Here is a 13960-nt window from a genome sequence, read left to right on the forward strand (position 1 = left end):
ATAGAGGGTCCTGGGTGTATATGCGTTCAGACCAATGAGTCTGGATTATGGTGCTGGAAAAGCAAGCAGGTCAGGCAGCAGCCAAGGAGCAGGAGAATGGACATTTTGGGCATAAGCCCTACATAGGAATGATTGCAATGCAATGAAAGCATATTCAATTGAGGCATTCAAGAAAGCATTAGATAGTTACTTGGATAGAAATGGTATGGAGCAATATGGGAGATAAACAGGAGATTGGCATTAGTTAATAGAATCAGTGCAAGCACAACGTGCCTCCTTCTGAACCATAACAATTCTATGGGTTTTACACGTTCTGAACGATCAAAGATGTACTTTGCCAGTTCGTGATTTATTTCAAGAAACATGAGTTTGTGAATTCAGCATGGATGTCACTAAAGGGCTAGTATTTTCTATAAAAGTAACTGAAGCTAACAGCATCATTAATGCACGATTTGAACAGCAACTTTACTTGACCATAGAAACAGTTAAAATGTGAAAATTGAAGATGCGCTGTCCTCATTGTGCTGCTCAAAATAACATCTTGATGTCTGCTCTCCCGTTCAAGTGCATCAAATGGTATGACTTCACTACAATTACATGGCAAAGACAAACTTGACATACCACAAAGTTTGGGCTTGCCTATTTCAGACTACGTTTTCTTTTTAATAGCATGGTTAGTCTTAATTACTGACAAACTGTCACTGATACTGAGTATTTTACAGTTGTCTAATTCCTTCATAAATGAAAAGCAGACTTTTTTAACTTTGTTTTGATTCTATCAAGCCAAACTTCTTAAACCCTGTTTCTTTCATTTTTAGTACCTATTTTAAAATTTACAGTGTTATTCTGACTTAACTTCTTGTCCAGACTGCAGTATTCTAACGTTCAATGTGATGAAGGAGATAGTTTTGTGTGCTCTCTTTGTTGGTCCCAAAAATCCTGTAGAGGGTACGGTTTTCCACTTGCACTTACAGTAACTCTGCAAGAGAACTTTGTGATAGTAAATTGGTTTGCTAGCTGCAATAAGTTCTGGCCTATTAATGTGTTTGCTTTTCAGTTCACAAGCATAAATTACATGACCACATTTAAGATTTAAAACAGTCCTTGTCCAAAACTTGTGAGATTTTAAAATAAAAATTAATTCAAGTTTGCAGGATTGTATTGAAAAAATACAACTCTTCTTTTCAGAAGTTTTCCAAATCACCCTGTTGCCATCCAACAATAAGTGACAGGTAGTGTCTGAACTATTTTATGCTTCTGTTGATCTGATTTTTTCCATTTGGGGTAATTCCTCTACATAGGTAGCTGGGAAAATGCCCTTTGTTCCTTGCAAACTGCCAAGCCACCATCCCGTAGCATCCTTTTTGTAAATAGTAAGTATGTCACCTACATTGGGAAAAGAAATGGGAAGTCAAAATATATCCATGAGTATGGCATTGTCAGCAAGCAACAACTGTTGTTTTCTATTGGTCTCACTTCAATTATTGCATCAATTATGATCAGCCAACTAAATTATTAATAATTAACATAAACTCAATGCCTTCACTATTCACTCACTTCCAAACCCTCAACCTTTACCCCCCTGGAAGCTCAAGGCAGCAGATAATGGGAGCATCACTCCTTCACTGGGTCAAGATCCTGGGATTCCCTCTCTAATCGCGCTACGACATTATACTATTCCCTATGCCACATGAACTGCAGTAGTTAAAGAATGCAGCTCGTCACAATCTTTGAGGGCAATTAGGAATGGGCAATAAATGTTGGCCTAACCTGCAACATCCACACTCCTTGAATGAAAATTTCAAACACTGTGTCTTTTCTCATTGCTAATTGAGTGGTGCTGCAATCATCCTAAGAAATTGTAGACATATGCTCATCTTAGCAAAATTCTAGTGATGCAAGTCCTTACCTTGTTTCAGGTTAAGTTCATCATCTCTGGCAGCCTGATAATCATATAGAGCTTTGCATGTTCCAATCTCCTCAACAGGATTGATTACTGCAGAATTAAATAAGAATCTTCTAAATGTTTTGAAATCAATTTAGAAGGTAGCAATCTATGAATTAATACTAAACGAATGTGCCATCATCAGATACTGAAGCCGTACATGTTCATATTCAGCAAACCTTGCAACAACATTGCAGGCTTGGGGTTGATTAGTGGCAAGTAACAGTTGTACCCACAAATGCAAGACAATGACCACTTTTAACAAGAGAACCAATCTACTCCCACTGACCAGAAACTAAGCAGGAGCAGCTTCCACTACATCAACACCACATCAAAGGCTGGAAATCTTGTGCAGACTAACCCACATCTTGATTCCCGAAAGCCTGTCTACAATCTGTAAAGCACGAGTACGAAATGTGATATAATACTCTCCACTTGTTGAGATGGGTGTAGCTCCCCAACACTCAAGAAGCTCAACGTGATGCAGGACAAAGGCCATTTGAAGGGCAAACGAACCATCAACTTAAACACTCCCTTACTGTCAGTAGGTCAAAATTATGAAACTCCCTAGTAATGCTGTTGGTGTACCTACATCGCATGAATCGAAGCAGTTCACAAAGTAGCCTTATCACCACCTTCTCGGTGGTAATTGGCGAAAAGTTACAAATGCTGGTCTAGTCTGACACGGTCACGTTCTGTGATGTAATTTTTTAAAAAAATATCAAAACCATTAGTTTAAATTTGCTTGTGCCTTCAGCAGGCATCTCTCAATACGAAGAAATTTTCACAATTTTACAATTCTGCATCTTGTGCAAATATTTAATGGTATTTTAATCGCTTTATTTTAAACTCTCAGGTAGGTTCTTTTAACTGAATGTGTTCATAAGAGCTATGAAGCTGATATTTTACAGACCTATGCAGAAGACTTTCATTGCTACCATAGTGAATGAATGTGTTCTAAGTGAGGATGATTAAATAAGTGATGAAATCACAAAATTAGCTCTGGTCACTCTGTACATGGCAACTCGATTTTTTATTCACTTATGGGACATGGGTATTGCAGGCTTGCCAGCACTTATTGCCTGTCCCCATTTGCCCTTGAGGTGGTGGTGGTGGTGAGCTGCCTTCTTGAACCGCTGCAGTCCACATGCATTAGGTAAACCCTCAATGCCCTTAGGGAGGGAATTCCAGGATTTTGATCCAGCAATAGTGAAGAAACAGTGACATATTTCCAATTCAGGATGATGAGTGGCTTGGAGGGAAATTTGTAGGTGGAAGTGTTCACATGTATCTGTTGCCCTTGTCCTAGGTGGAAGTAGTCATGGGTTTGGAAGGTGCTATCTAAGGACCTTTGGTGAATTTCTGCAGTGCATCTTGTAAGATAGAATGTACTGCTGCCACTGAGGTTTGACAGGAGAGGGATGTTTGTAGAAGTGGTGCCAATCAACCTGGATGCATTGTCCTGATTTATGTCAAGTTTCTTGAGTGTTGTTGGAGCTGCACCCATCCAGACAAGTGGGGAAGTATTCCATCACACTCCTGACATGTGCCTTGTAAATAGTGGATATACTTTGCTGAGTCAGGAGACAAATTATTTGCTGCAGTATTCCTAACTACAGACCCGCTCTTATAGTGCTGTATTTATCAGACAAGTCCAATTGAGTTTCTGGTCAATGGTAATAGCCAGGATATTGATACTGGGGGATTCAGTCAAGGTAATATTGAATATCAAGCAGTGGTTATTATATTGTCTCTTATGAGAGATGGTCATTGCCTGGTATATGTATGGTGCAAATGTTACTTGGCACTTGTCAGCCCAAGCCTGGATATCATCCAGATCTTGTTGCATTTGAAAATGGATTATTTCAGTAATTGAGGAGTCATGAATGGTGCTAAACCTTGTGCAATCATTGGCAAACATCCCCAATTCTGAACATATGACGGAGGAAAGGAATTACTTTGTTTGTTTCGCTTACCACCTAACACATTTCAACTGATAAAATGTTCTAAAGATCTCATTACATATAAATGCTTAACTATTTTCAGTGTTTTTTGAAATGGCTTTGCAAAACAGCAATACTCGCAGAATGTAAGAATATATTTCAATTTCAATCCATCTTCTCATATTTAGTTGTAATGTCCCTCGATTCTCTTTGTACCTAGAAATGTATGATTCTTTGAACTGAGTATGCTTATAAATGAAAATTATCTGTTCTCTGGATTAGAATGGAGACATATCTCCTTTATCTGATTCTTTACTTTGAGATGATATCCTCCAGTTCTGAATTCCTAGCAGGACAAAGATTAAAATGGGTAAAATTATGTAAAAACAATTGACCATGGGAATGCATGACTCATTTTGAAGTCTTCAACCAAGAAGTATGCCATGCGTCCCAAAGATCCTATTCTATTTAATGTCAATCTTAGCTGAGATGTTCTACTTTCACTAAATGTCCTGGTTTACTCACAGCCAATAAATTTCTGTTTCCAAGGTTAATCTTTCAGTATTATTATTTCTAATAATGGGAAATGTTTTAGTTTTTTTTGAGTTTACTATTGAATTGCTGATTTGGCAAAGCAGAATTTTCAAACATTAGAAGTTGAATCAGCATAGGAGATCAAGAAATGTACGAAACATGGAAGTAATAACTTATGACAAGATTAAAAGAGGGTTGATGGCAATCTAAATGAATTATAATAAATTTAATCTGTTTAAATTCTCTGCTTCAGAATTTGCTTGCCTCCAAGGTTTCAGTAAAAATATGTTTCTTGCTAAACAGTAAGACATAGTGCCAAAACTTTTGCTTTACACTCATCTAAGGCATTATCAGGGAGAAAACAGTGGGAAAATACAGGGTCCCCATGTTCCTGGTTAATTCAAAATGACAAATGTATGAACGTATTCTTGCATATGCAGAAGAACAGGTCTATGATTATGAATGCTGAAAATGTGTTGCTGGTTAAAGCACAGCAGGTTAGGCAGCATCCTAGGAACAGGAAATTTGACGTTTCGGGCCAGAGCCCTTCATCAGGAATGACTATATGATTATGAATGTCTATCATTTGTAGAAACTGTGAATGTGCCATCACATTACAAGCTTGACTGATGCTCTCAAATTGGTTGTTAATAGAGTTTGAATGCACTCAGGATTATTCAATAACTGTTGATTACTATCAGGTGTGATTCAGTGATTGGGCAGCTAATCAGATCTAACTGTCAATGACAGTACTCTTCTCCTGATATATAAATTATTGCGATTATTTACCCAGTTGAATGCAAAGACAGAAACGTTGGCAACATATTATCAGCACTATTCCTAACAGTTTGCACAAAACAAAGCTCACATTTTTAGACTAAAATTATCTTGTTCAACTAAATTACCATAGTCAGGTGAGTTTGCATCCACTTCTAATCGCTCCGTTCCTGACACTGAATGATTTGAATGAATTGTATGATTTACATATATGGCTTCAGATGTCTGTTGGGGGCTGTGTTTGTAGTGATCTCTCCTGCTATCTGAAGATGCAGAGTTTAACGTTCTATTACACTGCACATTTTTCATCTTCATTGAACGTGATACCTGCACCAAGCTGTGATGATATTCCTGCAAAATTAAAATTTATTATATCAACTGAAGAACTGCATGTGAAATGCTCCATGTTGACAATTATTATGCAACCCAACTATATTTAGTAGGATTACTTGAAGTTTAGATGCACTGTTCTTTCAATATCTTTATGAAATCAAAGTATTTATGGCTAGTGAAGAAGTATGTTTTCCTTTATCAGTTAGAGTATTGAGTACGGGAGTTGGGAAGTCATGTTGCAGCTGTACAGGACATTGGTTAGACCACTGTCGGAATGTTGTGTGCAATTCTGGTCTCTTTCCTATCGGAAAGATGTTGTGAAACTTGAAAGGGTTCAGAAAAGATTTACAAGGATGTTGCCAGGGTTGAAGAATTGGAGCTACAGGGAGAGGCTGAACAGGCTGGGGCTGTTTTCCCTAGAGCGTCAGAGGCTGAGGATTGACTTTATAGAGGTTTACAAAATTATGAGGGGCATGGATAGGATAAATAGACAAAGTCTTTTCCCTGGGTTGGGGGGGTGGGGGGGTCCAGAACTAGACAGCGTAGGTTTAGGGTGAGAGGAAAAAGACATAAAAGAGACCTAAGGGGCAACTTTTTCACCCAGAGGGTGGTATGTGTACAGAATGAGCTGCCAGAGGAAGTGATGGAGGCTAGTACAATTGCAACATTTAAAAGGCATTTGGATAGGTGTATGAATAGGAAGGGTTTGGAGGGATATGGGCTGGGTGCCAGCAGGTGGGACTAGATTGGTTTGGGATATCTGGTTGGCATGGTTGGACCGAAGTTCTCTACTCAGGAAGTACTAGGTTAGTTGATGATGATTGGTTCTTGTCCAGTCAAGAAGACTAGAAAGAATCTTTGTCACTTCCCAGCATATCTTTGAAACCAGAATCAGGTGTTAGGAGCAATAACTGCTTGAAAGTAACTGTATTTCCAGAGATGTAACAATTTTTTATTAATATGAATCTGTGTCTGTGTTACCATCTTGCTGTGTTCTTCTCACTATCAGAATGTCAATATTACTTTAAGAGCCATGGTCACTAAGTAGATAATAATTAACCACATAAAGTACTCAGGTTCCCTCTCCACCACCTGTTCCTAAAGTTGGATTTGTGGGTGCCTTACCATTTATGCCCCTCCATATCAGAGGAAACAGGTTGGAGTGGGCTGCCACCTCTCTATCCCATCACATCCCACCTACTGTTCCCCCCACCCCCTCCAACCCACTCATTGTCATGAACACAGCTGGTCAGTATATTGTAGCATTCAGCCCATTAAATTGACAAATTGAAAATGATCATTTGGTCTGTTAAAATCCTTTTTCAACATGATGGCAGACTCTCATGTATGAAATCTTCCCTCTCCCCTCCACCACCTGTTCTACCCCCAAGAAATGCAATCTTGCAAAACAGAAAACCAAAACAATCCTTTTGTTTTTACTTTGTCTTTCTCCCATTGTTTGAAACCCACATTCCCAAATGAATGGCATTTTCCAATTTAGGCTAGTTTCCATCCCAAGCTTCAACTAATTTTTCTATGTTGTAAATTGGGTCTGTTCTCATTGGAAAGGTGGTGGCTAAGAGAGGATTTAATAGAGACATACAAGATGATCAGAGGTTTAGATAGGGTGGACAGTGAGAGTCTTTTTCCTAGGATGGTGATGTCAGCTTGTACGAGGGGGAATAGCTGCAAATTGAGGCGTGATAGATTTAAGACAGATGTCAGAGGCAGCTTCTTTACTCAGAGAGTAGTAAGGGTGTGGAATGCCATGCCTGTCAATGTAGATAACTCAGCCACCTTTGGGGTAATTTAAACAGTCCTTGTGGATAAGCATATGGGTGATGATGAAGTAGTGTAAGGGGATGAGCTTAGATTAGTTCACAGGTCGACATAACATCAAGGGCCGAAGAGCCTGTTCTGTGCTGTCTTGTTCTATGTTCTAAATGGCATGGTCCTAGAATTATTCAATTATACATTTACAGTGTTTTACAGATTATTCCTGATAATTAAGTAATTTTGGGTGCTTGAACTGTAAGAGTAAGTAAAAGTTTAATGCCAGAAGAAAATTCAAATAATCACATTTTCATTTAACAACTTTGGTTTAAGAGAAGTTACCTGTATTTGGCCATTCCCTCAAAGTAAACATACTTGTAGCTTAATAAATTGTACTGAATAACTAATTATTTTACAAATTATATTCACTTTTTTCAATGTTTTGTCAAAAGAAGTAATATAAAGATAAAAAGCAGCAATTATGTGATAGTATAACCTTGATAAATAAAGAAACTAGGACACATTTACTTTGAATTTCCAAGTACAGTGCCATTAACTTAAACTTTGGATGCACCTTATCTTTCCATTTAAGGATGTTTTCGCTTAATGGATGAGAAGGTTTAGGATTTCCTTCTAGCTCTGCCATAGTTGATGCAATTTTGTAGAAATTTAATTCCAAGAGAATTAGTTTCAGAGATGCCTAGAAGCAGAAGTTAGATTATTATAATTCTTAAAATGAGAGAAAAAGATATACAATATAGCACTGACATGTTCTCATTTTATTACCTCTAAATTTATGCTTCAATGCTACTTTTTCAATTCAGCATGCGTTCTCAGTATTACTTGTCAATACACAACTGCAGTGTAGGGTACAGCTAGTTCTTCCATAATGTGATGATTGTGTTTTTTGCAAACCCATGTTATAGAAAAATCACACATTAGAAACAGCGTTTAAAGTGTTGGCGCTGTAATCGCGTTACAGTTGACAAACGTTTTCAAAGTTCATCCTTTAGAAACAGCGTCCCCAATTCATCTATCGCCTTGCAGCAAATTTGCATTGATGAAACGCGCATTGTAACAGAACGGCCTGAATAAGTTTTTTTTCAGCCTAAAGGGAGATATATACCCTTGGGCTCAGTAATAGAACCATTGTTCTTTCTAAATACATCAATGACTTGAACTTTGGCGCAATTTTCAGGAGAATGTAGATAGGCTGGTGAACATACAAATGAAATTCAACATACAAAGTATGCTGTAATATACATTGACAAGTAGAATGAGGAGAGACAATTGAAATTAAATGGCACATTTTGAAGTAGAACAAAAATCTGCAGATGTTTGTATACAAATCTTTGAAAGTGGCACGTCAAATGTGACAAACTAAATAATAATGGGATCCCAGGCTTTGTTAATGGAGCATAGCTTTTGCATGCAAAGAGTTTCTGCTAAACAAATTTGAAATACAAATTCGTCTGCAGTTTGAGAGAAGTGTCTGACCCTGAACACCATGTTGTATAAAGGAGATAAAACCTTTCAGAGAGTCCAAAAGAGATTTACTAGAATGATTCCAGGATGAAACATTTCAGTTACATAGATAGATTGGAAAAGTTGATGTTAGAACACAGAACATAGAAAATTACAGCGCAGTACAGGCCCTTTGGCCTTCGATGTTGCGTCGCCCTGTCATACGAATCTGAAGCCCATCCAACCTACACTATTCCATGTATGTCCATTTGTCTGTCCAATGATGACTTAAATCCACTTAAACTTGGTGAATCTACTACCGTTGCAGACAAAGCATTCCATATCCTTACTACTCTCTGAGTAAAGAAACTACCTCTGACATCTGTCTTATACCTATCTCTCCTCACTTTAAAGTTGTGTCCTCTTGTGTTTGCCATCCCCATACTTGGAGAAAGGCTCTCCCTGTCCACCCTATCTAACCCCCTGATTATCTTGTATGTCTCTATTAAGTCACTTCTCAACCTTCTTCTCTCTAACGAGAATAGCCTCAAGGCCCTCAGCCTTTCCTCATAATACATTCCTTCCATACAAGGCAACATCCTAGTAAATCTCCTCTGCATCCTTTCCAAAGCTTCCACATCCTTCTTATAAATGCAGTGACCAGAACTGTACACAATACTCCAAGTGTGACCATACCACAGCTTTGTACAGCTGCAGCATAACCTCCTGGTTCCGGAACTCAATCCCTCTATTAATAAAGGCCAAAACACTGTATGCCTTCTTAACAACCCTGTCAATCTGGGTGGCAACTTTCAGGGATCTGTGTACATGGACACCGAGATCTCTCTGCTCATCTGCACTCCCAAGAGTCCTACCACTAGCCCAGTACTTTGCATTCCGATTACTCCTTCGAAAATGTATCACCTCACACTTGTCCACATTAAACTCCATTTGCCACCTCTCAGCCCAGCTCTGCGTCCTATCTATATCTCTCTGCAACCTACTATATCCTTCATCACTATCCACAACTCCACCGACCTTAGTGTCATCCACAAATTTACTAACCCATCCTTCTAAGTCCTCATCCAGGTCATTTATAAAAGTGACGAACAGCAGTGGACCCAACACCGACCATTGTGGTACGCCACTAGTAACTGGACACCAAGATGAACATGTTCCATCAACTACAACCCTCTGTTTTCTTACAGTACAGAAGGTGAACAGGAAATCTGATAGACATTTTAAAATCCAGCAACAATGGTTACATGAATGGTTAGGATTGGGAGTATAATGCCAGATTAAATACTGATTATAAAACTTTAGTAATTGCTTTCAAATAATTGAATAAATATATCAGAAAAATTAGCGAGCTATACCTCATCTCGCATTGAGACAGTTTTTTCTTCAGTCTGTGGATCTGAAAATGAAGGACTTTTGAAACCTGTACTGATCATCTTTTCTAACCCTGAGAAAGCAATCAGAATAGTTATTGTTACTAGAGTTTTAGAGTTCAAATATTCATGTTAAGTCAGGTTCTTTCTCATTAGAGTAAAAAATGAGGTCTGCAGATGCTGGAGATCACAGCTGCAAATGTGTTGCTGGTCAAAGCACAGCAGGCCAGGCAGCATCTCAGGAATAGAGAATTCGACGTTTCGAGCATAAGCCCTTCATCAGGAATATTCCTGATGAAGGGCTTATGCTCGAAACGTCGAATTCTCTATTCCTGAGATGCTGCCTGGCCTGCTGTGCTTTGACCAGCAACACATTTGCAGCTCTTTCTCATTAGAGAAAACTTAAAGTGGAATCTAACCTTCTTTGTCCTTCTTTACTTTGTTTATATCATCCTGGAGTCTTTGCAGTTTCTGTGCTAGTGCAGTCTTCCTTCTTTCCTTATCCATTGTGTTTCTGCCATCTTCCTCCTGTTATAAAGAGAAAGATGTATTCATATTTTATGAATTTAGGACATCCCAAAAGGTGGTTAACAGCAAAAGATGTACAGTCATTACTCTTATTAGAAGTACAACAGATTGCAAATTGTGTTTTTAGTTCAATGTCCCTTCAAATCGCTGGCTTATTTTCTGCCTTAAATTCTGATTGCAGATTTTTAAATCAGATGTACAGTAAAAAGATGGACAAAGGCTTTCAATTTAAATATCTTTCTGCTGCTAATTAGCATGTTGAATGTTTTCCATTATCTGACCCTTGTCAACATTATTTTGTCAACATTTGTTTGCACACTTTTCACTTTTACATAACGACATAAGATAGAGTTTATAAGAAGATAGAAGTAGGTCTTTTGGCACCTCAAGTCTCTGTGCCATTCAACAAGGTCACAACTGACTTCCCTTGGCATCAACATCTCTTGCTGGCCAGGTCATCGCAGCCCCCAATTCCCAACAGTTCAAAATCTGTCTATATCCTCTTTGAAAATATTTTCAAATATTTAGCCTCCATAACTTTCTTCAATAGAGACTCCCATAATTCACTACTCTCGGTAAATGAAATTCCTTTACATATCAGTTTTAAATAGTGTCCCTTATTCTTGGGGCAGCACAGTGGCTAGCACTGCTGCCTCACAGCACCAGGATCCCAGGTTTAATTCCTGCCTCAGGCACCTGTCTGTGTGGAGTTTGCACATTCTCCCAGTGTCTGCATGAGTTTCCTTCGGCTGCTCTGGTTTCCTCCCACAGTCCAAAGATGTACAGGCCAGGTGAATTGGCCAGGGAACGAAACGTTTGCAGCAAAAACTTCCAGCTCGGCGAACAGAACCACAACATGAATTGGCCATGCTAAATTGTCCATAGTGTTAGCTGCATTAGAACATAGAAAAATATAGCGCAGTACAGGCCCTTCGGCCCTCGATGTTGCACCGACCGAAGCCTACCTAACCTACACTAGCCCAATAACCTCCATATGCTTATCCAATGCCCGCTTGAATGACCATAAAGAGGGAGATTCCACCACTGATACTGGCAGGGCATTCCATGAACTCACAACCCGCTGAGTAAAGAATCTACCCCTAACATCTGTCCTATACCAACCCCCCCCCCGCCTTAATTTAAAGCTGTGTCCCCTAGTAACAGCTGACTCCATACGCGGAAAAAGGTTCTCACTGTCAACCCTATCTAAACCCCTAATCATCTTGTACACCTCTATCAAATCTCCCCTAAACCTTCTTTTCTCCAATGAAAACAGCCCCAAGTGCCTCAGCCTTTCCTCATCCGATCTTCCTAACATGCCAGGCAACATCCTGGTAAACTTCCTCTGCACCCGTTCCAGTGCCTCCACATCCTTCCTATAGTATGGCGACCAAAACTGCACACAATACTCCAGATAAGGCCGCACCAGAGTCTTCTACAACTGCAACATGACCTCAGGACTCCAGAACTCAATTCCTCTACCAATAAAGCCCAGTACGCCATATTAGGGCCTCAATTTACTATCTGTATTAATGACTTGGATGAGAGGGCAGATTGTAGAACTATCCACGTTCTCTGACAATACAGGTGAAGGGCATATTGTGATGACAATACAAGGAATCTACAAGACAATTAAGTTGAGTGAGTGACAAAAGCTTGGCAGATAGAATCTAATGTAGCAAAATGCAAAGTCATGCACTTTTCACAGCACTATTTACCTGGGTGGCAACTTTCAGACATCTGTGTACATGGACACCAAGATCCCCCTGCTCATCCACACTACCAAGTAGCCTACCATTAGCCCAGTAATCCATCTTCTTGTTACTCCTACCAAAGTGAATGACTTCACACTTAGCTACATTGAACTCCATGAGTCAGAGGGTCTGGGTGGGTTTCTCTTCAGAGGATCGGTGTGGACTTGTTGGGCTGAAGGGCCTGTTTCCACACTGTAAGGAATCTAATCTAATCTATAATTCTGTCCTCCAGTTCAAGATACCCCATTAGTGGGAATATCACTACATTGACCCAGTCAAGCCTTCTCAGAATCGTATTTTAATAATATCACCTGTCATTGATGTAAACAATAATGAATAAAGGCCTAATAAATCTACTCTTTCAATCCAAGAAAAAGCATTGTGAGTCGCTGATGAACTGTCTCTAATGCTAATACATGCTTTCTTAAATCTAGAAAGAATGAAAATACACAATGCTCCAGGCGTGGCTTCACCAACATTCTGCATTATTGTAATGTGACTTCCCTATTTTTAAAATTCCAGCCCTTAGCTATAAAGGCCAACACTTAACTACTTGCTGCATCTACATGCTAATTTTTTTTATGTTTCATGCACAGGAATACCCAGATTCCTCTATAGTGCATTGTTTTGGAGCCGCTGTCCATTTAGTAACAGTCTGCCTTTTGATTTTTCCTGCCAAAGTGCATGACTTTGCATTTTGCAACATTAGATTCTATCTGCCAAGCTTTTGTCACTCACTCAACTTAATTGTCTTGTAGATTCCTTGTATTGTCATCACAATATGCCCTTCACCTGTATTGTCAGAGAACATGGATAGTTCTACAATCTGCCCTCTCATCCAAGTCATTAATACAGATAGCAAATTGAGGCCCTAAGACTGGTCCTCGTGGCACTTCACTAGCTCGGTGTTTCCTACTTGAAAAAAACCCAGAATTTCTGTGTTCTGTGTGTTAACCAATCATCACTTCATGCTAATATATTAACCCAATCACAGTGAGCTCCTCGCTTGTATAAAAATCTTATTATCGAATATTTCCGGAAAATACAAATGTACTCCGTCTACCAGTTTCCCTTTATAACTCTGCTCCTTATATCCTCAAAAGGATTCTAGCAAATCTGTCAAACATAATTTCCTTTCACAACATCATGTTGACCTGTTGTTTGATTTTAGAAATACATAAACAATGTTTGGCTATTTCTTGCTTAACAATAGACTCTAGCATTTTCCCTAATGACAGACATTAGGCTAACTTGACTACATTCTCCATCCAAACATTCGGTAATTCAGTGAAGTATTTATTAACTTTAAATTTAAATATATACTTACATAATAATCTGTAAGAAGAAATTCTGTTTTGTTTTCATCTGATAAAATGGATGTGTTGTCCAACAATATCTGAATGTCTTTCTCAATGTCGATATTTTGTACAGCTTCATGAATTTGACTTTGACGCTAAAGATAACAATGTATTTTATTTCATTTCATTATATAAACACATTTACAAATGCATATGCATC

General features: G+C 38.8%; 1 protein-coding gene across 2 annotated transcripts in view; it reads right to left on the minus strand.

Moving 5' to 3' along the window:
• Nucleotides 1–440: 440 nt before the first annotated feature.
• Nucleotides 441–13960, minus strand: part of nostrin (nitric oxide synthase trafficking) — a 53065-nt gene continuing 39545 nt past the window's right edge. For both annotated transcript variants that reach the window (XM_060827170.1, XM_060827171.1), the window contains 7 exons: nucleotides 13770–13895; nucleotides 10580–10688; nucleotides 10146–10234; nucleotides 7880–8005; nucleotides 5328–5550; nucleotides 1910–1996; nucleotides 441–1386 (listed from right to left, as the gene is read on the minus strand). In XM_060827170.1, coding sequence (XP_060683153.1) covers nucleotides 1250–1386; nucleotides 1910–1996; nucleotides 5328–5550; nucleotides 7880–8005; nucleotides 10146–10234; nucleotides 10580–10688; nucleotides 13770–13895 — 897 coding nt within the window. In that variant the 3' untranslated portion in view covers nucleotides 441–1249. The remainder of the gene's footprint in view (nucleotides 1387–1909; nucleotides 1997–5327; nucleotides 5551–7879; nucleotides 8006–10145; nucleotides 10235–10579; nucleotides 10689–13769; nucleotides 13896–13960) is intronic.

The sequence above is a fragment of the Hemiscyllium ocellatum genome, chromosome 7 (assembly GCF_020745735.1).
Source record: "Hemiscyllium ocellatum isolate sHemOce1 chromosome 7, sHemOce1.pat.X.cur, whole genome shotgun sequence".
In the NCBI taxonomy this organism is placed as follows: domain Eukaryota; kingdom Metazoa; phylum Chordata; class Chondrichthyes; order Orectolobiformes; family Hemiscylliidae; genus Hemiscyllium; species Hemiscyllium ocellatum.